We start from the raw sequence: 26,832 nt of genomic DNA on the forward strand, positions 1-26,832 counted from the left end.
CTTTATTTATTTATTTTGTGAAATGTTGTTAGTTATGATGCAACAAGTATAAAAAGTAAATCACAGAACTGAGAAAATAGGAAAAGTCAGGAAATTTTATAAATTTGCAAACATTAGTAAATTTTATTCAAATATCTTAAAGGAAAAGTAAAATTTAGCTTAAAATATAACTAAATGTCAGATATTTTTCTAAAAAAATTTTTTTATGAATTACTTGCAAAATTTTATTTTGCTCCATTTTGATGTCTACTGAAAATTTTTTAGTCTCATTACTGCCTTTATATTTATAAAATTACATTAAGTTTTAGCAATTTTCAAAAGTATTATTTATTTATCTTTTTATAGAACAGCTTTACATCATAGAAATTTGAGCTAATTATGATCAATTGTTTTCCACTATAAGTGATCAGTTATGTTACAAGTACGTTTAATACATCATAAATAAAAAGAGAAAAAAAAGGAGTGGGCTTCGTTCATTAGTATATCACTTTGCTACTATATCCACCTTAATCTCTTCACATAATATGTTTAATTTATTTAAATATTTATTTTAAGAAAAATGGTTTATTTCCAACTTCAATAATAAGCAAAAACTTTTTGTTACATCTATGAGGATTACAGGAATGAGACAGAACTGAAAAATTTTTCTTAACTTACATTTATGGCATCATTTACAAAGAATAAGGGAAATTTGGTAAAATAAATTTGAAAATATAGGGGAATGGTTTTTCTGGTGTTGGTAGCCATCCTGAAGATATTTATTGGAAAATAAAGTAACATTTAAAAATTGTAACAGATTAATAAAAAATGATTGATCAATTATATAAATAATATTTTTCTATTTATATAGAAAAACAACTTAAATTAAAAAAAAAAATTTTTTATTGAAATCTCAAAGTTTTCATCATTTTCAGTATATTTTTTTCCAATATTCAGATTTAAATATTGTAAAATGCTAAGTGAAAAAATTAATTACGAATTCTTTGTGATATGTAAGTTATGTGTGTTAATTGAAAAATAAATGAAAATTGCTCTAGTAATTCAAAAATATGGCTAATAGTTCAATTCTTTCTAAACAGCAATTAATTATATTTTGAAAGGAATTTCTTATTAATAAACAGATATGCATAATAATCACTCTGGAAAATTGGTCACTCTAGTGGGAAAATTATTTAATATTATTCATTATGAAGAAGGAAAAAAAAGGGGGGGGGGAATAGTAAATTCCAATATGGTAGGAAATTCCTATATTCTACCCTGCCATCAATTTGAGAAAATTCAGACACAACAATAAAAATTTTGGTAGACCAATTACTAGTCTAATATCTTCAAAAAATTGCTAAATTTACGAAATATTTGCTGGTATATATAATAATCACTATAGAGTTTAGTAAAAATTAAAACACTTTTAAAATAATCGATTTTCGAACAAATTTTGTCAAAATTAGATGATGTTGAAAGGGTTGAAACTAGTTATAAGAGTAAGTTGATTACAGATTGTTTTTCAATGGAGCAAAATTTTTTTATTTGCAAAAAGTTTTTTATTTTATCCAAGTTTGTTATTAATACTGTCTTTCTATAAGGTCATTGATTTTTCTATTGTGAGTGTGATTTTGTAGTATAATTAAATAGTATGATTTCTGAATTCTTGTAGTTGATGTTTCTATTGTTGGAAAAGAAGATGAAGAAATTTTAAGGCAACAACAAGAAAATTTGCAGAAAACTGAACATAAAACTAAAGTGTCACCCGTGCAAAAACGAGGTCGTCCCAAAAAGCCTGAACCTTCTCCTCCTGCTAAAGTCCCAGTGACTCGTTCGACAATTACTAGTAAGAAAAATTTAAATTTTATAAAAAATTTATCTTTTTGATTTTTTTATTCAAATTTTTTTTAAAGGTGACAATTTTGGAGAACTTAATTTATGCATATTTAATCTTTAAAAATTTTTTGTTTGCCAATAATCAGTAATTGTGATAATGCTTTGTATAAGCTTGTTTAAAAAAGATTAAGGCATGATTTTATTTCTTTAAAGAGAATCTATTTTTATCCTTACTCAAGTGTTTCTTGTAGAACACGAAAAATATCTTAGTAATTATTCTTTATTACTTTATTGATTTAATTTAATAATTTGTTTTCTAAAAAAAAAATCAAGTGATTAAAATTGTAAATTAATTTGTTGATTTTTTAATCACTTGTGTAGCGGTACCACATATCTACAACAGTTTAAATCGCTAAAGCCCAATAAGTAATACTGTTAAATTGAATAATTACTCTATAAATATTATTTTGATCATTTCATTTAAAATGTATTTTTATTTTAGCTGAAAAAAAGATAAGCAAAACATTAGCTGCGAAAGTCAAGCTGAGAGCCAGAGAAACAGTAAAGGTCAAACTAAAAAAAGAAGGTATTAAACTCATTAATTTCAAACTATTCCTCTCTTAGCATTTCCAGATTTTAGAGTTTTATTTACATTTTTTATGCCTTTTTGTTAATTTGTTCTTTCTTGTATATTACGTGCTAGAAAAAATTGGAAATAATATTTTGTATTAATATTAATTTTTATTTTATTTGAAGGAGGTCGCATTATTGTATCCAACAAAGCTGGGAAACCTGTTACTAAGGTGAGGAAAATAGCTGAAAGGTTGCATCCGAATCCTAAAGTAACTGTATTTGAAAAGGATCCTTCTTTTCAAACAAAGTAAGCATTTAATATTCACATAATCATATATAGTGATTCTTAATTTATGCTCCTAGCAGATTTATAATTCATACCTTTAATTTTCTGACCTCGGTTAATATCTTCATCAAAATCGCTTTCATTAGTACAAATTTGTTTACATTAATAATTCTTATTTATAAAAAATTTTAAAAAGTGACAGTTTTTCTAAATAAATTTTTGTTTTGTTTTTTAAATTGAAAAATATGCAGGTTTTTAATTTCTTTTTCTTTGTTAAAGAAACCTAGTACTCACATCATCTCAATTGCCTAGAAGTACCATGTTAAAAATAATATTCAAATTTCAACAACCATTCTAAAACTTTCTTGTTATGTTATATTTCATTTCTAATTAAAAATGTAAAATTAAAATTTTAGGACAATCGGGCAAGTGCATCACTTATAAAATATAATTCAAAAAATTATGTTATTTTTCTTAGTTGAGAATATTTTCTTCTTTGCATCAAATTTGAAAGTTTAGTTAAAGAAAAGTATTTAAAGCAATCTTTACTTTCATTTATAAAAATTTTTAATGATTAAATAAAATTAAGTCTTTCATTCACATCATATTTACTTGTTGGTAAATATCATATTTTATTATTAATTTGTGATAGTTTCAAAAAATGAAAATATATATATATATTTTTTTTTTGTAATTTTCAGCACACCCATTCCGTATGTGTCATCATCAGCTCATAGTAAACTACTCATTCGTGCAATACTTTTAAAAGATATGGCCATGCTGCAGTCTTTGATTAAAGAAACACAGAAGATATGTTCAGTAAGTACAAACTACTATTGATTTTGAATATAACGATTCAATTATATTAATAATATCGATAAAATTACATTTTGAAATTTACTGTTTTGTCTTAGAAGCAAATTTGGTTGTTTTTAATTTTATAACCTTATTATTCTAGCTGAATGCTCTTAGAAGTGTAGATCTTCAACTGACTCCTCTAACCTATGCTGTCCTAGAAGAAGATCATAGGGCAATCAGAACTCTATTAACTGTAAATAAAAGAAAATATGCTAATCCCCCTGAAACATTGCTGGAGTATCAGAACAGTGGAAGGTATGTTAAGGTGCCATTTTCCCAATGTAATTTAATAAAAGCAATCAAAATTAAACATTTATTTAAAAAAAAAATTTTTTTTTTTTTTTTTTTTTTTTTTTAATTGTATATTTTTAAAAATTGCTCAAAATGAAATTATTTTGTCAAAAATATAGAATCAAAAAGCAAGCAAAATTTTTTGAAGAAAATTGAGTCACATTTTATTAAATATTAACAGTTTAGTCTATTTAAATTTTCATACTCATTTATATCCTAACTATGTTTACTATTTTAATGTTAGTGAACTCTACTAAGCTGCTTCCGGGAAGTTATGGTTTTTGAACTCTTCCAAAATGGGGAATAATATATATAAAAGTAAATTTATTTATTTAATTTGAAATATAATTGACTAATGCAATATTTACATTTTTGCAAGCTAATTAAAAAATGCGAATTAATCGTTAGGTAAATTGAAATATTATCATGTTTTAGTTCAATGTTATACATATTTACCATAAGTAATGCAATACATTACTTATTTAAAATAAAAACATCATATAAGTGAAATTAAATGAAAAATTTCAGAAACTGTAATTTTTAAATTTATAATGAAGTAACATAGACCAATCACACCAAATCACCGAACCAACCGACTTTGATAGTAATAGGTCGCTGGCCTGAAGGAACTGATAATGATTTTATGGTGGAAATTCTGATCACGAAGCAACCAACTCACCTTAATTTTGAGACTTGTTAAAATAGAAAGCAAAGTTTTCAAATATATAATACAAAAAATTAAATGTACATTTTTATGTATTATTAAAAAGTTCTTAAAATGTGAATGTCATGGAGTTCCCTATGCTTATAAAAATTCTGGGCCCTGAACAAATGCCTGTTAGCTCCAACTTTATGAGGTAATAGAAAGCCAAATGTATTTTTGGATGAAAAAAATTTCATCTGTAGAATTTCTTCAGTGTTTTAATAAAACTAAGCATCACTGTATCAATAATTTTCAAATCTCAGTTTCATGTAGCTCTTTCACCCATTAAAAAAGGTCAATTACTTTAATTTTCAAAATTTTAGCTGCTTATTCATTTATTTTTACTATTATGACTCTGCAGGAAAACAACTAGTTCATTAATTGTGTTTAAAAGATGATAAAATGAAAAATATTTCATTGTTTATGCAGTATTTATTTTCAAAATTATCTCCAAATTTTTTACTGTTGATGAATTTAGTTTCATTAATCAAATTTCACCATTTTGAAAGGCATAACTTAAATAAACCTTTGATTATAAAATCTTAATGTATACTAATCTGTAGTTTTGTATTTAAATACGCCAAGATCTTATTTCTTTAAACTAAAGATGCAAATTATCAAATCAACTTACATTTAATTTGAGCAATTTTCTAAAAAGTGTTGGTCCTCAGGCATGTTTTAACAGAGTAAAACTAAACATTCTTTAATCTTTATACTTAGGTACAATATGACAATGCTTGGCCATGCTGTAAAACCTATAAATTCTTGTCGTGGTGGAAGAGAAGGAAATAATGCATTTTTGAAGGCAAGTATTATGATTAAAGTTTAGTTGTTGTGTAAGATAAAAAATTTAAATTATTGAAATATGCATTTTGATCATGATTAAATTAAAATTGGTAGCTAAAACAAACATTTTGTTACTCTGACAACATGAAAGGATCATTCTAGGTATCCCAAAAATGTCTGGAGATTTTTGAAATTAATTAATGAAAAATGGTCTAAGCATTCTGCCTAGTTTACCAGACAATTTATTCTCTCCTAATTTTGAAATGAGTTATGTTATTTTGTTACTAAATGAAAAATAAGAGAAAATAAACACTCTTTTTACTCAGAAAATGAGAAAAGTGTACATTTACCTTTTTTTTTCTTCCTTCAATTGTTTTATTTCATTGTGAAGATATTTCATTTATATGATTATTGTTTATGTATATTAGTTTTAAAATTTAATTAGAAATTCAATTATTAGAAATTAGGAGTGGATAAGGGACTACATGAAAGAAAACTCATGAAAAGTCACACAAAACTTAACAAGTAATTATAAAAAATAGTTTTCTGAACACAATTAAAAAGAATTTTTTTATGCTGTGAATAGGGACCGCATAAAAAAATCTCGTGTAGAAAATGACTCAAAACCTAAAAAAATAACTAGAAATTGTTTTTTTGAACGGAATCAAGACATGAGGCTTGGCAGGTACTTGAATTCTCGCCAAACCTTTGGAATCTGATTTAGAGCATACACATTCAAAAAATTTTAACTATTTTATTTAGTATACATGTGCTTATTTTACATAGATAAAATGTATAACCATTATCCTTCACAGTTGTACAATACACAAACTTTTTTGTGGTAGACTGGTTCAAAATCGCTTTCGTCACTTGAGGATACTACACTACCTGGCACTCGTTAAGAGGGGTTGTTTTTTTAGTCTCAATGTAGTTGGGAATCAGTATATGCGACGACCGATGTTTCACTAGCTATTTACATATCTAAACAATATCTACTTTATGTTATTAATTTTTTACCTTACAATTAAAACAACTTATTAGTGTAATTGCATTTATAGGATTCATTCTTCTGTAATCGAACTTATCCAGAAGTGAATCAGGAACTTCTTAAAGAGGCTCTTAGAGCAGGTGTTTCCATTGATACTTTTAATCTGTTATTTGCAGAGAATAAGGAAGACTGTTATGATTATTCTTGGAAGGTAATTGCTGTTTGTATGATATATAGTTAAAAATTTATAATATAATGTGTTATAAGCAAAGAGATTCTTTCTTTCTTATGTTTTTCTTCTTTCTTTCTAATGATTGTTTAAAAGAGATATAAACTTTTGTTCCCTCTAGATAAAATATATCTTCTTTTTTTCTTGTTTAAATAGTTAAAATTTAATTTAATAAAACAGTATTTGTTATCCCACTGTTAAAATTATTTCACCAATCGTAATAACATCATCGATTTAGAAAATATATTATTTCAATTTCATTTGAACTATAGATGAAAGTCTAAAAATTAAATTAAGTTAAGCATGGTAGATGTCTAAAAATAGTATTAATCAGATTTAGTTTTGCATGTCTTTATGTGACTTGCTGTCCAATTGAAAATGGATATTACAATACAAGGTTAGTTTACACAAATGAGTGTACAAAAATATTATTAAATGTTAACTTACAATTTAAAATACTAAATATATTTATATTGGCAAATATGTTATAAAATGAATTTTTAAAATCATAATTAGAGAACTGATATATTTTATATAATATTATAAAAATACTGTATTATGTAAATTACAAATACTGTATTACATAAAAAATTTATATCATGTATCGTAAAAGAATCTTTTTCGGTACTCACCCTCTAAAAATTTCACTCAAGTTACTTTGTAATTTATAGTTCTAGTTTACTCTAACCATTGAAGTTTTTAAAAATCAATGTGTTTTAACTCTAATTAAAAGATAGTATGCGTACTTGTATTAATGTGTTGATTACTATTTATTTATATATTTTTTTAAGATGAAAGTATAAAATTTTCTAGTTAAATCATCAATAATGAAAATATGATTTATAACTTGTGGATATTGAATTTCAATTGCTAGGAAATAATTTTAATTTCAGTAGAGCTGTAGAATACAATATTATACATGTTTATTATTGTCATTGTTTCACGCCCATCTTTTTCATTCCTTACTAAAGATATTTTAAACTTATTGTGTGGTAACATTGAACTAAATATCATGAAATTATTCTTTCCCAACCCTTAGCTTTAAAATAACTCATTTCTTAATGGGTAATACTATGAAGAAAATGTTTAACATCTGTTTTTGAGCAGATTTCTGTAATTTGGGTGAAACTACAGTTTAGCACTCTTTTAGAATAATGGTTCTGTTTAGTTATATATAAAAATATTTTAAACTCATTAAAAAGAAAACGAGATTTTTTATATTTGCCATTATAAAAAAAAAATTTAACAGCATTTTAAATAGGCAATTCCTTGAATTTGGGCTGCCCTTTTACATAATTCTATGTTACCAAGCTAAGCTCACTTTGAATGTGGTTACTGATATGGATTATGTATGTGACATGATTTTTTACTATTTTTTTATCCACCTTTAAGTCAATAAGTTAGAAGGATAGGTTTTGTTTAAGTGTAAACTTACATGCAAACTCATCAACATATTAAGATATTTTGATAAATTTATATCGTTATCACTGTGCTTCTTCAGTATTCACATTTCCATTTATTGAAATATTTTAGAAAGATGAAGTCTTGAAACAAATACACATTGCTGTCCGAAATGGTCACCACAAACTTGCTGGACAATTGATGAATGAAGCTCTTTTAAAAGGTGGATACAATATTGGAAATCTTCATAAAGAAGTAAGGAAAAGTTATCAATATCTCATATTTTTTGTATTTGATTTATTTTGTATAAAAGTTAATCGAATAATCACCATGATTTTAGGTTTTGCTGAATGACAGGCAACCCTTAACTCCTTTTAAATCGGTGTCAGTGTTGAAAAAAGCTTATGGAAATGCAAGGGTAAATATTTCTTCATTTGGTTGTTCTGTTTAGATGTTTTATTTAATTTAGATGTAAGATGATGCTTAGATAATCTTCTAACAGGGTTGCCACAGGTGACTAAAATGCAACTATTTTCAGCATGAGGCGACTATGGCAACTTTTTTTGCCTGAAAAGGCTAAAAAAAGCAACTGTTTTCAAGAAAAGGAGACTATTAGGAGACTTTTCTGTACTCCTAGCAATGTTCAGGGGTCGCATTCCCCCTAAAATTCCTAAAACTATGTGCAAACCCTAAAATTCCTATAAATCTGGTAACATTTTGTTGGTGTTCCTAAAAAATTAGAGTTATGGGCTAAATATAAATAAAAAAGCAATAATCTAAAATATAAGAATATAACTACATTAGTTAAAACTGTTTTAATTTTTCCACATGGAAATTCTGATCCTGAGAGAGGTTTTTCGATTAATAAAGCAATGCTTAATGTGAGTCACCAAGAGAATACTTATGTCTCTTAGACTAATCAAAGATACCATTCGATAATAAGGAGGAGTGTTGAAGATCACCACAACACTATTGAGGGCAGTAAAAGAATCTCACAAATCATATCAAGAATATATTAGCAAAATGATCATAATTCAGGGCTGATTGTACTCCAGAAAAAATCCAGATTTCCGGATTTTTCGCTAACAGTAATCCGGAAGTTTCCGGAGATCGAAGGTCCAGACTTTTCAAAAAATTATTGATGACAGAATTTCCGGAAATCAAATTTTCAAAGGTGGAACTTAAAAACACAGTTTATTTGTTTGTAAGGGAGAGCCAGATACTTTATAAGCTTATATTCATGATTAATATTTATTTTTTTATCAGTAAATAGTTATTATAATCATAAACTCAAGAAAGATAGACATATTTGTAAATTTTAATTACTTCTCCAGGTCATCATAGGTATGTGTAAATGGTATAGGTATGAGTAACTCAAGAAATTTTCCGGAATTTTGACTTGGGCTCACAATCACCCCTGATAATTAATTTGTTTTCTCTAACTTCTAATATAAATTGCTGATTTGAAATATCGCTTATAATAATTTTAAGTTCGTAAAGTTTTAGTCAAATATTCCTTAATTTTTTATTTGGCGTTGCATTTTAATTTACGAATTGTTTTCGATTTAATAAAGTATATTTAATTTTTCCAAGTCGGTGTTAATTTATTTTTTCTCTTTATTTATTCTAACTTTTGCCAATTCCTGAATTATGCACTTAATTTTTGATAGGTAATATGTAAAGTTGAAATTTCATTTTTACACTATGGAGCTTTCATTCTGGACTTAATAAATTTCTGAGCTTTATTTTATGGCCTGCAATTATTTGTGATGTGTATGGATGAATTATAATAATCTTCTGTTATGTAATAAACTACCGTGTGATCTGTTTTTATCCTAGCAAAATCATATATTACCCCTAAAATTACCCTAAAATTTTAAAAAACTTAGCTGCTACCCCTGAATGTTTTTTAGGATAAATTGGGTAGAAAACATGCAGCCCGTGAAATCTTCTGAACACACTGAATTTCTTTTCTTAAAAAATAAAAAATTTAAAATAAAAATAATAACATTTAAAAATATTAAATAAATAATTAAAACATTAAGAAATGAAAAATTTTAGATTGCAAATTTGAGTCATTTTAGTTTTTAATGCGTTCAATTTGCACAGATTCTATCGTTAGTCTATTTCGTTTCTTGATCGCCTTTTCAACTGTTTTTGCTACAAAATTCTACACGACTTTAGAAAACCCAATTTTTAATACGGTATTACAATGCATGAATTTTGAATTTGAGTAATCACTTTTCACAATATATATGTATACATATATATATATTTGCTAAATCAATTGCTAAAAGGGAAAATTTCTTCTTCTTTTTTTTTTTTTTTTTTTTTTTTTTTTTTTTGAGAAATTATTTTTTAAATGGATTCTATTAAAAGTATTTAATTTTCTGCAAATATACAAATTTTTTTTATATAAAAATTTAGTGCCTGAACACTAACATTTATATAAAAATTATCATATTTGCCCCCAACTTGACTGCATGGATCATGGTATATGACAATTAAGTTATTTAATAAAATTTTAGTCTTATTTTTGTTCTTATTTAGGCAACTATTTTCGTAGTTTTCGGCAACTATTTTCATGCTCTAGGCTACTAAAAGCAACTATTTTGTTCATTTTTTTTTTCTGTGGCAACCTTGTTCTAGGCATACCCCTGGATTTTTCCTAATTTTAAATTGACTACTTTTGTTGAACAAAAATGCAGTCAATGTCATTAAATGGTTGAAAAGTTATTGTCGTTACAAATTTCACCCAAGTCGAAACTCTAGAAAGGTTAAAAGTTTTCTTGAAAAATGGAATTTTAATAACTTCATAATTGAAGAATGAACTGTTTTTTTTTGTGTAATTATTTATATTGCGAATTCTAAAAGAAAAACCGGATAACTACTGATGAAGTAGTTGAAAATTTTATAAAAACATCCAAATATCTGTAAAAAGTATATAATTTGTGTTTTATGTACTTCTGTCATTATTCCTTTGTGAAGAAGATTTCTTTCTCTAAAAATGTTCACCTGTATGTTTTCAAAGATCAATATTTGCAGAAATATTGTGTATTCTGAAACTAAAAAATTTTTTTCAGCTTAGACATTTAAGCTTGTTTAAAGCTTTTGTTTCATGTTACTGGAAAATTTATAGTTTATAAATATTTACCAATTGTTAATAGAATACTTAAAGCAACTGAATAAATCTATTTTTATATTATTTGATGCAAAAGCTTTTCCTTTCCAATATTTTTTTCGCAAATTTGTATTTGTAATTACTATTCTCTTTTACTCAATTTTGAATGCTATATTTGAATTTATATTTATTTATACATTAAAATTTTAGATTACACCCTTACATTGTGCAGCCATTAATCCAAACCCTCAATACTTTTCTGCTCTACTTACATCAGTGCCAGAGTATAATGTTACAGATGATAATGGTTGGAGACCTATACATTATGCTGCTGTATGCAAAAGTACTGGTCCTTTAGAACTACTTATTGCCAGGTATTGTATTATTTTGTTTATTATCTTTTATACCTGTTAACACTCATTAAATAAATCATGTAACTGAACAAAATGCCTATTACTTTACTTAAATCTATTATTACTGTTAATTTAAAAGTTAAACTTTCTGTTTGTTCTATTACTACTGGTTTAGTATCATATGATTATAGAAACTCAATGATTTATCTTTGTGCATTTTTTGAATATTCTTGCTGAAAAATTTTCTTTATATATGTCCCAATTATTTGCTATGTAGTATATTTTTAACAATATTGCATTGTGAATTAAACTTTAAAGATTTTTTTTTTATTTTTAAGATTACAATGTTATACCAATAGCGAATTGTAAATAAAGAAGAAAGCAATGAAAATTATGGGGGGAAAATGAAACATATAATAATGACAACTGAAGCTAATGTCATCAGGGGGTAGCAGCCCTGGAAGTCATAAAAATACAAAACCTTTTTTGTTGAGAGAGCACAACAAATGTCTAAAATTTGCTCTCTCTGCACCCCAAAAGCTTTGCAAGAAGTTCACGAAAAGAAATTACAAAAGTATAATACATTTTAATTTCTTTTTAATAAGGCTAGATCGAGACTTAACTGAGTTTGCCCAGTTTCTGCTAACAGATGGCAACAACTTTCTTACTTTCCTTTTTTTTCTTCTTTCTGTACATTAAGTAGGGGCGTGGTGTTTATTTGTGAATTTCAGTTTGGCTTGGGGTTTTCTGAATGTGGTGTGCTTTTGTTTTGGCAAAGGAATTTATTTTTAAGTATATTTTTTGAAAATTATTTTTCCTTTTGTAATTAATTTATGTAGTTTACTTTTGTATATTGTTTTTGTATTCTCTTTTCCTGGACTTCTACCAAAGTTTTTGGGTTTCAGAGAGAGCAAATTTTAGACATTTGTCATGTTCTCTTGATAGAAAAGGTTTTGCATTTTTGTTACTTTCAGTGTTGGTACCCCCTGACGACATCAGCTTCGGTTGTCATTAATAATTTTCTCTGGAATTTCTGCTGCATTGTGCAATTTTCCTCAAAAATTGTTGTTTTAGCTGTTTTTTACATGATTTTTGATTTCTCTTCTTGTGATTAAAGTTATACCAAAGCTGAATTCTGAGAATTTATTTGTTTTCTAAATTATGTTTTTGTTCGCATTTTCAAGTAATTTAAAATGCTAAAAATTCTAAAAATATTTTTTTTCTAGTGTCAAATATTATTTAGATTTCTTTTATCAGTCTTCTTATTTACAGAGTTAAGTTTTATTCGAATAATTTTTAGAGCTTGTTATTTCAATTCAGTCTTAACTTTTTTTTAATTTCAAATTTCATAAGTTGGCCAGCCGTTTTCTGATATTTTTCTAAAAAAATTCTCACCAAATGAAGCTTTTATAATTCATTATAGACTTACTTATGAGAAACTTATTTGGTTATTCTGTTACAGAGGTGTTTCTTTGGATGAAGCAGAATCTGATGGTAACACTCCACTTCTTCTAGCTGCACGTACTGGACGAGCACATAATGTTGATTTAATTTTGAAACACTTAATATTCTCAGGTATTTTAGTTTTTCCAAATATAATATTGATATACTCAGTTTGGTTAATGTGCACTAATTTGTAAATAAATGCTGTCATTTAAAAAAGTCTTGCCTTATAAGATGGTTAAAATTTTGATCATATTAAACTTTCATTTTTTTTAGAGCACAACAAGAAAGAAACTGCAATAACTGTATCATTACAAGATAAACAGTGTGTAAATGCTGTTGATAAAGGAAATAAAAAATCATACACTGCACTACACATAGCTTGCGAATATGGACGAATTGTGAGTGTTCCTTTTAAAATGAATTTTTTTTAATATTTATTTTGATTGTGTTAGATGTTCATATGAATATTTCTTAAAAAATATTATGCTTTAAATTCAGGGTGTAGAGCATTTTTAAAATGTACTTAAAAATGTTTATTTTCGTTTTTTAAAAGCCCTTAAAGTTGCTTTTTTCATTGGATATTTTTAAAAAGCACTTAATTTTCCTTATTACATATAAAATTTTCAGTTCTCTTAACACTTTCATTGCGGCAATGATGCGCCTTTCTCATACCCTCTGCGCTTCCCCTACAGCACTAAAATTGTAACAAAATGCAAATTCCTTTAAACTTGTTTATTTTACTTTAAAAAATAATAATAAATTGCTATCAATTTGTTCACTAATACAACTATAGAGCATAGAGAATATTCCTGGAAAACAGTTATCTCGTCCGTCACAATGAAGTGCTTAAGTTATTTTTAGAGACAAGATTTTTAAAAAAAGTATGAAGTGAGTAGCTTTCCCTATTTTAAATTCTGCCAAAAATCTTATGTTAATTAGATTTGTCATTCGAAAAAACTTTAATTCATCTTTTAGTGATTTGATATATAAACAATTGAAATAAAAAATTCAAATATCGCAGATTGCCCTCTTCGTGCCCTTGTTCCACAGGGCCACTGTCTAATCCTCGGGGCCAAGCAAGGTTGACTCCAGCTTTCATCTCTTCAGTGAGTCGATAAAATTAGTACCAAGCACCCTTAGGGCAAAGAATATGTAAGTGAGAAGAAGACCAGCTCTCATAGGCCCCCATGTAAACCTGTTCCGGAGGCAACGGTTACCTCCATCAAGGTGGGGAAGTATTGCTAGGAAAACAACCTGCCTCCTTACAGAGGGTCCCTCCATCCTTACCCCTTAAGCAACCCCATTCCTCTCCGCTCCCTACAAACACCTTTCTCCTTGTCTCCCCCCTCCCCACTCATGTAAACAGCTAATGAAAAGTGACTCAAACCCCGTCTGCTTTTGTTCTTTACAGACTTATATGGTTTTGAAAAAGGTTTACTTATTAAACAAGGAAAATATTTACTTGTGACGAATTCATTAAAAGATAAAGGTAATTTATTATTTTAACATAGATGTATAATTTAAATAGATATCCGTCACTTAAAGATGTCACTTTAAACAGTTTAGTCACTTTAAAGATGGCGAAAAATTTGTTGTTAAACAAGTTTAGAGGCGCTATGATGGATGAAAGATGTACGCATGCGTCGGCTCAAAAAACTTTGGCGCTTTTCTTGTCATACAGAGGGACCTTGCTGGCCCCTGCTACGTATCGGAGAAGCTAGACTTCTTCTCACATTACATATTCTTTGCTTAGGGGCTAAACACTGAGGGTTCTGTATTTGGCTGACCACTCATTCAGAACATCTGCTCTTGCACTCCCAGGGCCCAAGGTCTAGTAAACTGAGATGGGCACAGTAGGCCTTGGCCCTCCATGGGCTGTCGCACCACTGAGTTTTTGGTGTTACTCATAAAGTTTTATTAATGGGGATAATATTTCAGTATAAAAGTATTACGTAGTTATCCTGAAGTTAAAGATCAAAACGAGGAATGTAATTGAAAAATTTCATGGTTAAAAATGCTATTTACACTATAGTTAAAATATAATTGTAAAATAATCAATTTCTACAATTCATTCGGAAGGTGCTTGCGCTAATTTAAAAATTAAATTAATTTGAACCTTTTGTTTATTATTGCAACTAGGAGACCAGAATAATAGACTTCTGTATGCTAATTGCCTAATTCAAAAGTTAATGCAGCAGGCTTCTTTGATTCCTTTTAATATCTGACTATCTAATAAACTAGATACAGGACAATAATTCTGTTTAAACTCTCAAATAAAATTTTAATAATTTATGTATATATTCTTTCACATTGTTTTTTGGTATATAAATAGTCAGCATACTGACTAGTAATTTTGTATTTTCAGTTTTATGTATTTTTGCCTTTTCTATTTCTGATAAATTAAAAAATTTTGAGGCTTTAACTTTTTCTCTCTCAATTGAAATACACTAAAAAATTATTTTTAACTATGAATTGTAACATATGAACTTTATATTTATTGCCTGTGTAAATCAACATGTAAAATATTTATTGTAAAACCTAATTTCTTCAATAATTTTTGATTTTTAATGAAATGATTCCTTTCTTTTAGGATGTTGTGCGTGTATTAATACGACATAAAGCAAACGTTGATAAAATGACTAATGCTCAACATGATAAGTTGACACCACTAATGCTTGCCTCTCAGAAAGGACATTTGGATATAGTAAGCTTATTAATTGAACATTCAGCTCAAGTCGAAATGAAAGGTAAAAATAATTTTTTTATATATTAAAAATTTTTCCATTTTTAAAATTTGTTAACATATTTTGCTCTTCCAGATAAAAAACAAAGAACTGCTTTGACCCATGCAATCATAAATGGACATGCTCATGTAACATCATATTTGTTACGCCTTGGTGCTAATCCTAATTCTACAGATTCATCTGGAAATACACTGGTTCATTACGCTGCTGCTTATGGTTGGTACTTTTGCATGAAACTCCTGATTGAAGCTGGCGCCAGTTTAAATCTTCCAAACGATTGGAAAGTAAGGCTCATATTGATTATTCTATATCAATGACAGATAAGTTTTTAACTGCACTTTTTTTTAGACATATCTAGTTGTTTTCAACCTTCTTTATTGTAAATTAATGGTGTATGTATTTCTTGCAGGGAAAATGTTTTGTTTATGTATCTTCTCTTTGAAGGCTACAATTTGACTAATTTACTGTTTATGTATTTAATGATATTGTTGTGTTAATTTTTGAGCATTGTTCTGTCACAATTTTTTAGACAGACATTTTCTGAATTGTTAACTTCAATGATTTTGTTGAAGCCTTTCCTTTTGTGAGTCGAACTCTTGAGGGAATCTTTGCTTGTTTGTTTACCAAAATTGTGTGCCAATGTCAATGGTTTAGGTGTTCCATAATAGTGACACTAGCTAGAGGTGCCAGCTTGAGTTGAGGTGCAAAAGTTGCTTCAACAGATACAGTAAAACTTTTTTAACATGTCTAGAAAAAAAATTGGTGTAGGATGAATAATTTTTAATATTTTTCTTACAAATATGTCAAATCTATCGGTTTTCAATCAAAACAATGTTATTGACTGAAAATAATCATAATGGATGTTTGATTACTTTAACGTTACCTATGACGTGATTGTTTTCGTTTCTGATTAGCCTGATTTTGATAATAAGGTCTTGTTTTTCTTTTTCTCTTAAATATTCTGCTACTCCTTCAAATATATAAGTCCTAATATTGACCATTTAGGAAAAGATGGTATTAAAAATAAATCAAGAGTGACAATTACGAATATATTTTGTACAAGCTTCCTCTTTTTAAAATCTATTTGCTAGTTTTTTGATTCATAGCATTTTATTAACTTGTAATTGACATAGTACACATAATGACATAATTTTTTCCTCACATCATTAAAAGAAATGCTTTTAAATACTAATATTTTCCTTGTGGCTTCTCAAGGAAAATTAGAGAGCTCACATTTTGAAACCTCTTACAGATATTAAAAAGGACACAAATTTATATTTTGTCATGGGTGCACTACAGGCTAGTTGCTCCACTGACCAATGCAAGATTGAAGTACATAATTAAGTTTGTGGGCCGTGAAGACTTTTAAAGATTTCTTCTTCCAGAGCAGGAATTTTTGTTGTCTTATTCTTGGAAGTTCAAGCAATAAGAATTAAGAAAAATCTTAAGTTGACATGTGCTATTAAATCATGAAACTAATGTAAATTTTTAAAGCTGTATATTTTTTTTACTTATTTAACTAACTGGAAGTTGTATTTAATAGTAGAAAATTTATAACATTAAATAAATGTGTTAATGCATTGTTTTAAATTATTGCACAATACATTTAGTTATTATTCTTGTGTTTAAATTTTTTATGAAAAAATGATCTGAAATATCAACCTTGTTTTAATTTTAATCCAAATAAAGCCTCTATACCAATGAGATATAGCAATAAATATCATTAATGCTTTTTTTTTCTTGTCCTGTCTATTTCAATGTTAAATATTTCCAAAAATTGATAAGATAAGTTTTGCATGAGAACTTAAGTGTCCTTGTAAATGGTCAACCCCTACCCCTATGAGACAATTGCATTCATCTTCTATGAATAATGTTATATTTAATGTGAACATTGATTCATTAAATGTATCCAATAAAAGTATTTAAATGCAATTCATTCTTTAAACATTCTATTCAGTTAAAGACTAAATAAATTATTTTTATTAAATTTTGCATATTTTATTTTGTTTGAAATGCTATCTATTGTCAATCAGGAGGCTTTAAAATATTGTGTATAAACATATAACTTTTCTCCCATAGATTACTCCTCTTAGTTTGGCTTTTATGAAAGGGCATATGGGATTAGTGGATTTCCTAGTGGAGCAACCTGGCATTGATATTAATGTTGATGTTAATAATGAAAGCGGTAATTTTTTTAACTATTTTTATTGAAATTGATTCAAAAAAGTGATTCCTTATAATTTTATTTTGAAGCTGTATGTCTATAATCAAGTTACTTTCTCCTCCATAAAATCCAATTACTTTTTTATATGTTATATCTAGATAATTGTTTTCTTGTTATCAATAAAGTAATATGCTAATCTTTTTTTTCTCTCCCCCGTCCAGGAATGACATTAGTCATGCAAGCTTTAAGATCGAAAATAAATCACTCAATGCTGGAAAGGATACATTTCCTAGTTGTCAAACAGAAATCAGATTGTACTAAATTGGATTTTATGGGCAATAATGCTGTAAGTATTGTTTATATTTAAAAAAAAATCTGCCATGAGAATAAATATTGACAGTATTTCACTTAAATATAAGGATGCAACTGATAAAAAAAAAATTTAGAAATTTCAATTTTTACCTGTTTTGCCAAAACATAAGTCTTTTTATTGATGAGCATTAAAAAATTTTGTCTTTTATCTATATAAATTTTTTACCTAGAAAACAGCATGGAAAAAGCCTTAATTTCTGTTATAATATTGAAATTGTTCTATGTTGAATTCAAACTTAACAAATACAAAATTACAAAGTTAAAGTAAGTTTAGTATTTTGGTTTGCTAAAATATTGTATGAATTACAACCGAACCAGCTTTATGATAAAAAAAAGTTCTATGTCCCTTAGAAACTTAAAAAATATAATTTACAATACTATTTGATAGGATTTAAAGTATTGCTCCATCATGCTTTTTTAAAATTTAGATAACATAAAACTATCTACTTTAAATAATCTTAAGTATATGTTTCGAATGAAAAAATTAGCTTTGTAAACTAAAACAATTTCATCTTTAGGTTTTAATATTCATTTTTTAAAATTTCAGATTTTAAATACCTTTTGTTCACTTTATCAATGTGCAATTTTATTAACCAGATTTACTAGCTTCTTGATGCTAGTAAAATTAGAATTGTATTTTTCTTATGATTTGTCTATGTGGACAATAATTTTGTCCCTACTTGTTCTTTTAATTTCAATATTTTAAATATCAAGATTTAATTCAAATTTTACTGGAAAAAAAACTAAATTTTAACAATTCATTTTTCATTATTTTAAAATTTTTTATTTCCGATTATTTAGTTTCATCACCTGGTTCTTGCGGAGGTAGCAGAGGTGATCATTGAAACAAAGGTTTGTACATAATAATTTAATTAGCTAGTAAATGCTCTGCTGTGGCTGTATGTGCATATCATCTAGGTTCATCCTGTATTTATTTCATTATATAACTAAGCATTGTAAGGTTCAGTAATTGGCCATTTGGCTCAATATATAGCTTTGAAAACTTTCTATTTTTCTAAATGAAGTAATTTTTTAAGCAGCAGAGCTTTTTGAAATGCTTAAAAAGTAATTCTAAAATTAAATTAAATATGCCACCTTCATGTGTGTGCCACCTATGTTGTCATTCCAATATGTTTGTGTGTGAACTAATTTTTTCTATTTAGAACCTGAACCAATTGAGAGCTAATAGTATCACATACTATTTTTCAGATCGGGAAAAGCTGATAATTCGATTATTTCATTCTGAAAATTAATAATGAAATTTATTATTATCAGAAACAATATTTGAATTCTCTATAGTTTATTGATAATATCAATATTTATATTTTGTTCTGATCAAAAAATTTTGAAACTTAAGTGGCTGCCAGCAGAAAATTTATTATACACAAATAATGCCTCAGGCGAAAACCGTAGCAGGTTAAATATGGATTTGAGAAACTTATAAAAATGCAAGTGTAGTTTCATCCTTTACATAAATAATGTTTAATAATATTTGCATACTCGTCTTAAAATTCTAGTATAATCTTTTTATTAAAATTAAACACCTGCCAAAAAAGTTTGCTTGGTTTGCCAAAAGAAGTGCAACAAGCTATCCTATAAAAGGAAATAATGCTATCCAATTAATTAAAAAGAATTCTGTCTTCATCCTAATTGACACTGAAAGAAAAATTGCAAACAAGTATAAAAAAATAATCATTTTATGATTTTCTAAAATGTTATAAATATTTAAATGTCTATCACAAAGATATATGCTTAAGGCTATTAACATTTTAAATGAAAATTCAAGATCTGTGACTGTATTTAGTTGTAGTAGGCAAATTTTTCTGCTCTCAAGTAATATGCTAAACATTTTTTCATGCAGGCACAAATTTTTTATTCACAAAATATGTGCACTGAGGTGACAAAAGCCATGAGATAGCAAATGCTAGTATACATATGGCAGTAGTATCACATACTTATGTTCAAGTTATTCATCTGAGAATGTTTCTAATGTAATTATGACAGTAAGACAAGTATCAATAGACTTTGAACATGGAATGGTAGATGGAGTCAGATGAATGGGACATTCCATTATGAAAATTAGGAGGAAATTAAACATTCATAGATCTACAGTGTCAAGAGTGGGCCAAGAATACTTAATTTCAGGCATAAGCTCCCACTATGGACAGCATAGTGGCCAACCGCCTGCAACTTTTTAAAATCTTGCCGAGTTGGCAATTTTTACTGGGATCAACGATTTTTGGTTAATGATGAAAATAAAACAATTTTTAACCAGTACCGCACAAAGAAAAATTAAAAAATGACGTAATAATGGGTTATAAGTTAAATTACGGTTAGAAAATTGAGTAATAACGATGATTCAAGCAAGAGATCAGAAGCATAAATAGCTAATAAATAAACGCTTTTTCCTCTTTTCTAACGAAATCCGACTCTCGTGTAAGTATACATATCAAAAACCAATCAGGTTAAAGAATTTTGGTGGTGATCGGACGTTCAAAATAATCTACCCGAAATATCTTCCGGAAACCTAGTTTGGCGAGATTTCAAAACATCGCCACAGCGTGGGTTATTCTAGGATCCACCTGTTGATGTTAACAGACTAGTAACATTGCTGGAAATAACCTAAAGCATTAATGCGTGCATATCCGTTAGGACTGTAATCTATGGCAACAGAAGACCAACTAAAGTGCCTTTACTAACAGCGCAATATCACATCCAGCATGCCTCCTGTGTTTGTGATCTTGGTTGCATACTATACAACTGGAAAGCTGTAGCTGGGTCAGTTTTCTAGTTCCACTCGATCTCTCCCGTCAACTGGTCGTAACTGATGAAAGAGTTCTAGCGTGTCTCTGACCCCACGGAAAAATTGATCCAAGTTATCAACAAGATACTGTGTAATATGGTGGTTGCTCTATAATGGTGAGGGCTGCCATGAACTGGGTCCTATAGTCTGATTGCACTGACCATTTACTAATAATGGCTATGTTCAGCTACTTGGAGACCACTTGCAGCCATTCATAAACTTCATGTACCCAAACAACAATTGGATATTTGTGGATTTGTACATCATGCCACTGTGACTAGTTTGAGGAACTTTCTGGACATTTCCAGCAAATCATTTTGCCACCTATTTGTTCAGTATAAATCCCATGGAAAAATTGCAGAATATAACCGAGAGGTTAGTTAGTGCACGAAATCAAGCACCCGCATCTTTCAAATTATTATAAGCATCTATTGAGACTGAATATTCTTGCAAGAGACTTCCAACAACTTGTTAAATCCATGCCATATCAAGTTGCTGCATTTCGTAGGGCCAATCATTGAATAGGTATCCCATGATTTTTGTCACTGCAGTTCATATCACATAAGAATAAATGTCTTATGTTAAAGATGGGAAAGTTTTATTTGCAGGCCATCTGCAATGATTAATTTTTACAGAAGAATATCTCATTTGAAATTATTTTAACCATCCTTTATTTTCTAATACATTCATTTATTTATAATTTTCACCTTATTTATAGTAATGCTGTGTTAATTTCTTTGATTTTGGAGGCAAACCCTTTTTTGCATATTTTTTCGTAAAGTTATTAATTCTGAAGGAAAATATTATAAAGTTTTTATAATTTATTTTTTTAAAAATCTTTTTGGTATTATTATAATTCTAATAAATAATGTCAGTTAAATGTTAATTTTCTCTTTAATTCCATTATGAAAATTATGCTAAATTTTCTTGGTTTCTTCAGAAAAGCGGTGCTACAGGATTGCATCATTATAATGGTGTAAATTTACTATTAATTTGTGTTTGTTTCTATTCAATGGGAGTTTTTTGTATGCCTCTTTGCCCCTGAAATTTGCACCTGATGTTTTGAAAAGTGCAGTATTTAAAAAATTCACCTAAGTATTCTTTTGAAAATATAATTAAATTTGAAATGCTTTTTCTGTTATGATTTTCAATGTTTTGCATCATAATTGTTTCTATTTTTATTAAATGCTGCAGTTAATTTGATATCCCATGGTTCTTGTTGGCTTCTGATTCACTTTCAACTTTTTCAGTTCAATGAGGGTTTTTTTTTTTTTAATGTTTATTTGCCAAGCATGTGCTATTTCATCATTTTTATTGATTTTAGTAACTTTTGTTGATATTATTAATTTTTGATTAAACAAAGGTTTTACTTTTCATTAAATATCTGTGCCTGGAATTTTAAATTAAAGTAATAGTAAGCTGGGTCGCTTTTTAACACCTGATAAAGAGTAAATTATCTTCCTAATTTTTGATATGTTTTAGTTTTATTTATTTCTGTCAATTAATATGCAAATAAATATTAATTTTTTTTTTCTTTTTTTACAATTAAACTTTTTTGTTCTTCATGCATTAGTTTATTAATATAAACCTATTATAGTAAAATAAATTTATAAAATCTATTACTAGTTTCATGTGAAATTTTTTTTATAGCTATTATTTCTATTATGAACAAATTACAAGATATTTTAGAGGAACTTTATATAAAACCACTGATGTACTAATGTTTGTAATGAAATTAGTTCAATTGTTTCCTTATAAATTAAAAATTTTATGTAGTGTTCATGATTATAGTAAAATCATTTTTTTTTTAATTTATTTATTTTATTTTATTTATTTATTTTTTTCCCTTCAAATTTTAAGAATTATAATACCTTGTGTTTATGATCTTTCTTGAACTGCCTCTTTATATTTTTAAATAATTAAGAAGACTTAACTAGTTATTTTTTCCCCTCTTTAATGTAAGATTTTGTCAATAAGAAGTCTGTGTTTGTCTTATGTTTTTATAATGGTGTTTCATATTATATGTTTTGTGAATTTTTTTATTTTTTTTTTATTATTTATTTTTGGTCTACTTTCCCAAACCTTTAATTAAATATCATACTTGGTGTAAGCTATTATTATGTTCTTTAAATAGGAAGTATAAGATATAAATTTATGTTTTCATATCATTTGTGTTCCATTTGGTTTAATTTTACTGAACCTTCCAATTCATTATCATTGAAATCATAATCATCGCACACTCATCTAAATACATTTTCCCCACCTACCTCTTTGCATTGCACTGCCTTCATCCAATATACCCTGCATATCTCACTTGCCTCACAAAGATGGAGTTAAATGGAGACAGAAGTGATGATGATTCCAGTGAAGATCTTGAGAATGAGTCAAAGATAACTGCCAAAACAGAAGAAAAACAGTTATTTAAGGAAGAAGTAGGTGTTCATTTTTAAATCGTTGTGAATCCTCCTCATTTCATTATCATTATTTGTAGATGTCTGTTTCTGGTGAATGTCCTTTGCTTCTGGCTTGCTTGCACTGTACCTGCCTTCTCATTTTTTTTAAATTAACATTTTAGATTACCACATGAATTATTTTCTTGCATGTGTTACATGTGTTTTGGAAACTACTTTAAGCATGTCTGAAACTGTTTCTAGAGTTGAATGTTACCTATCATTGCATTAGTAAAAAGTAAAACAAAATATTGCTTCGTGAAAAAAAAATTAAAATTGTACTTTGAATTTTTGATCTGAATATAATTAAAAGTATCCGAAGAATACTCTATATAATGGGATAATTCATGACATTTCTAGAATAGTCAGGAAACATTTATTACATATCGTGATAGTTTATTATATTTATTACAAACATTAACATATGGTGAATAAAAGTTGCCTTGTGGCATAGTTATAAATATTTTGTTCTTTAATAAAAATTTATGTTAAAATAAAATAAAACAATCCTGACTTAATTACAGTGTAAGATAATAAAGTAATAAATTCCGGAAATTATACTTTATCTGAAAAAGTTGTGTTGTTTATCTTGTGCAACATTGCTTATGTGAGCTCTTTCAATCTGTCAGGTTTAAATTATTTTCGATACATGCATGCGTTTTGTTGGCCCTTGTGTGAAAGCACATCTATGCTTATGTTCAATACATTATACTCATTGTGAGATTTATCATGAGGCTGTTTCTAATTTTGTTCTAGTTAAACGCTTTTGGAAAATATTTTCTGAGATAATTGTCAAAGTTAACCAATGTTTTATTGTTGTCACAAAGCAATAATTGCAAAGAAATATATTTAAATTTAAGTAGTAAGAAAAAATGTAATTTAGGGTTACACATGCATACACTATAAACAAATATTTTCATACATATTTCTTTTCAGTTAGGCTGTTTTGCATTCAGTTAGGAATCTACTGTATTTAATACTCACTGAAGAAGTCTAAAAAACGTCCTCATGTTGGCTAAGCAGCAATTATTTTATTGTGTTTAATTTTTATAAATAAATGTAGGAAAGCAAAAAACTTAATAGTTCCCTTGTGAGTGATTTTAAGGAAACTTTTGAAAAAAAGACAGGTGATATACAATAATGTATTCAGATTTTAAAGGAGAGAAATCCTCATATTCTTCATACTTTTCTGTAGTGCAGTATGTTTGTATAAAACTCTTTAATAGTTATTAACTGGGTTTTTTATTTCTAATGTGCATCATACAAGTACTTATCAATTTCTGTATTTTCCAATAGAAATTAAATTTTTATTTAAATAAGATAATAATTTTTAAAAAATCACAGTAATTCTTTATCAAATTTTGTTGTTAAAAGTTTTATATCTTAATTTGAATTATACCCTCAAGTTTTGAAACTAAGGTTATTGATACATTATCTTTTTGTATTAATGCAAGCAATGAAATAGTATTCCATTTAATCGATGAATATATGATTTAAGTTTTGTGATTTAGCACATTATTTAGTTTCATTTATCCTTTTGTTTGCGTTTGAACATCAGGTGTCCCATAATAGCAGGATTTGGCCTACTGTGTGCCATATCCAACACGTTAATTTTTTACAACATATGTTTTTGGGATTTTACACGGTTATATAGGTGTTTCCTTTTATATGGATTATTCATATTGTACCATGTTGCATGATTAAGAACTTCCTTTTCTCACCAATGTTTGTTGTTGCATAGGTATCAAGTTGTACTTAAACCTGGAAGTGGGTCACGTTTAATTCCTGTTCTTTTCTTATCATTTGATCATATTTTTTATTAATAAATTATTATGAATCTTTCATATCATTGTTATTAAACTTTTTCACTCAGAAATAATTAATGCAAGTATTAATTCAGAAAAAAAGTTGTTAAACTGACATTTTTAAACATTACCTAACTTCTCAATTAAACACATTAGATTGGCAAGTACAAAATGATAGTACAAAGTATTTTAAATAATTTAGCAAATATAAGATTTTAAGTTCAATGGGCAGTACAAAATATTTAAATTACTTAGCCAATATAAATTATCGGCATTTGAGTGTATTTACTAATATAGTTTGTTGCATAAAATTCAAAATTTCTATTGGGTTAAAGTGCATGCCTACATTGTTCAAATTCTGCAAATGATCCTAAGATGTGTATTTATAATGTTTTGCATGCACTGTTATTCACCTAAATCATGTTATATATTATAAGCAATGCACATGTGTTAATCCCTAAATATCATTTTGCAATTCTTCTCTGCACAAAATTTATAGATGATTTTTTATCATACAATCTTATTGTGGCGTCACTTTTATGATAAAGGTTTTATGTACGCGTGTCATATAGTAATTCCAAACTAAAAATTTAATTTTGTAAATAAGACAGATTAATTTTTGATAGAAAGTATTCTTTGTCGTGTGTTACTTATATTATGATGTAATCAAAATACCACTTTCTTATGCTAGTTATCATGTTCTGATTTACCTGAGTCTTTAATATTAGACATGAGTTAAATATTTTTTTTAAAAGTTACTTTACCTGATTTGTTGCTTAAAGACATTTATTTTTTAAAAAAAATGCGTATTAGTTTTGTTAGAAACATAGTGTGTTTTTATTTATTGATTTGGTTTCAGTTTAATTTTTACTAGTTGAATAACGTTTATTAAATTCAAATATCACTTTATAAATAATAATGATATTAATCTTACTAAACTTTCATATAAAAAATAAAATAAACAATTTCAAACTTGTAACTTGAATGTAAAATATAAAATCTTAATGATTTATAATCGTCAGTTTTAAAGACTAGTATAGCTCTTACATTACTATCTTAGATTGACATAAAACTCTTCAAAAATGTCATCTCATAGTATACATTTTATTTATATGTTTTCTCATAGTATACATTTTATTACAGTAACTTTGCTTTAATAATTATTTCCTTTATTAAAATAAATTTAATAAAAAAAGGTATATAACACACATACTATTTTTTTCAAAGTTATAAGCAAATTTGAAATTTGCCATGGGAAATCAGTTCTTATTAAAAAAAAAAGTTTCATGAAATTAAATTATATATTGCATGTGTATAAACACATGCATTACAACTCTGCTAATTTGACATTTCATGTAATTTAACTATATTGTCTGTTTTAAAATTACAATTAATTACATTTTAAAAATATTTATATACAAAATGTGCAAAAACTACTTTTTTATGTAAAAAAATTATTTTCCAGTATTCAAAATCATATATATATGTATATATATATATATATATATATATATATATATATATATATATATATATATATATATATATATATATATATATATGTGTATATCATTTTACATTGACTATTATCAACTATTTCAGAATTCTTTGCTAAGTACTTCTCATTTCAAATAATTTTAT

At 27.0% G+C, this 26,832-nt stretch overlaps 1 protein-coding gene across 6 annotated transcripts in view; it reads left to right on the plus strand.

Moving 5' to 3' along the window:
• Window positions 1-26,832, plus strand: part of LOC107446086 (poly [ADP-ribose] polymerase tankyrase) — a 100,937-nt gene that overhangs the window by 39,533 nt on the left and 34,572 nt on the right. For 4 of the 6 annotated variants that reach the window (XM_087159331.1, XM_087159334.1, XM_087159330.1 and 1 more), the window contains exons 6-23: window positions 1,655-1,828; window positions 2,321-2,404; window positions 2,575-2,698; window positions 3,379-3,496; window positions 3,636-3,790; window positions 5,250-5,334; window positions 6,374-6,514; window positions 8,066-8,188; window positions 8,274-8,351; window positions 11,265-11,428; window positions 12,870-12,982; window positions 13,127-13,251; window positions 15,444-15,600; window positions 15,673-15,881; window positions 17,677-17,782; window positions 17,983-18,107; window positions 18,935-18,985; window positions 23,264-23,368. In XM_087159331.1, coding sequence (XP_087015457.1) covers window positions 1,655-1,828; window positions 2,321-2,404; window positions 2,575-2,698; window positions 3,379-3,496; window positions 3,636-3,790; window positions 5,250-5,334; window positions 6,374-6,514; window positions 8,066-8,188; window positions 8,274-8,351; window positions 11,265-11,428; window positions 12,870-12,982; window positions 13,127-13,251; window positions 15,444-15,600; window positions 15,673-15,881; window positions 17,677-17,782; window positions 17,983-18,107; window positions 18,935-18,985; window positions 23,264-23,368 — 2,237 coding nt within the window. The remainder of the gene's footprint in view (window positions 1-1,654; window positions 1,829-2,320; window positions 2,405-2,574; window positions 2,699-3,378; window positions 3,497-3,635; window positions 3,791-5,249; window positions 5,335-6,373; window positions 6,515-8,065; window positions 8,189-8,273; window positions 8,352-11,264; window positions 11,429-12,869; window positions 12,983-13,126; window positions 13,252-15,443; window positions 15,601-15,672; window positions 15,882-17,676; window positions 17,783-17,982; window positions 18,108-18,934; window positions 18,986-23,263; window positions 23,369-26,832) is intronic. The other 2 variants (XM_087159335.1, XM_087159333.1) reach the window with 1 other exon arrangement.

Source organism: Parasteatoda tepidariorum, chromosome 3 (assembly GCF_982258835.1).
Source record: "Parasteatoda tepidariorum strain Cologne lab strain chromosome 3, Ptep-v5.0, whole genome shotgun sequence".
In the NCBI taxonomy this organism is placed as follows: domain Eukaryota; kingdom Metazoa; phylum Arthropoda; class Arachnida; order Araneae; family Theridiidae; genus Parasteatoda; species Parasteatoda tepidariorum.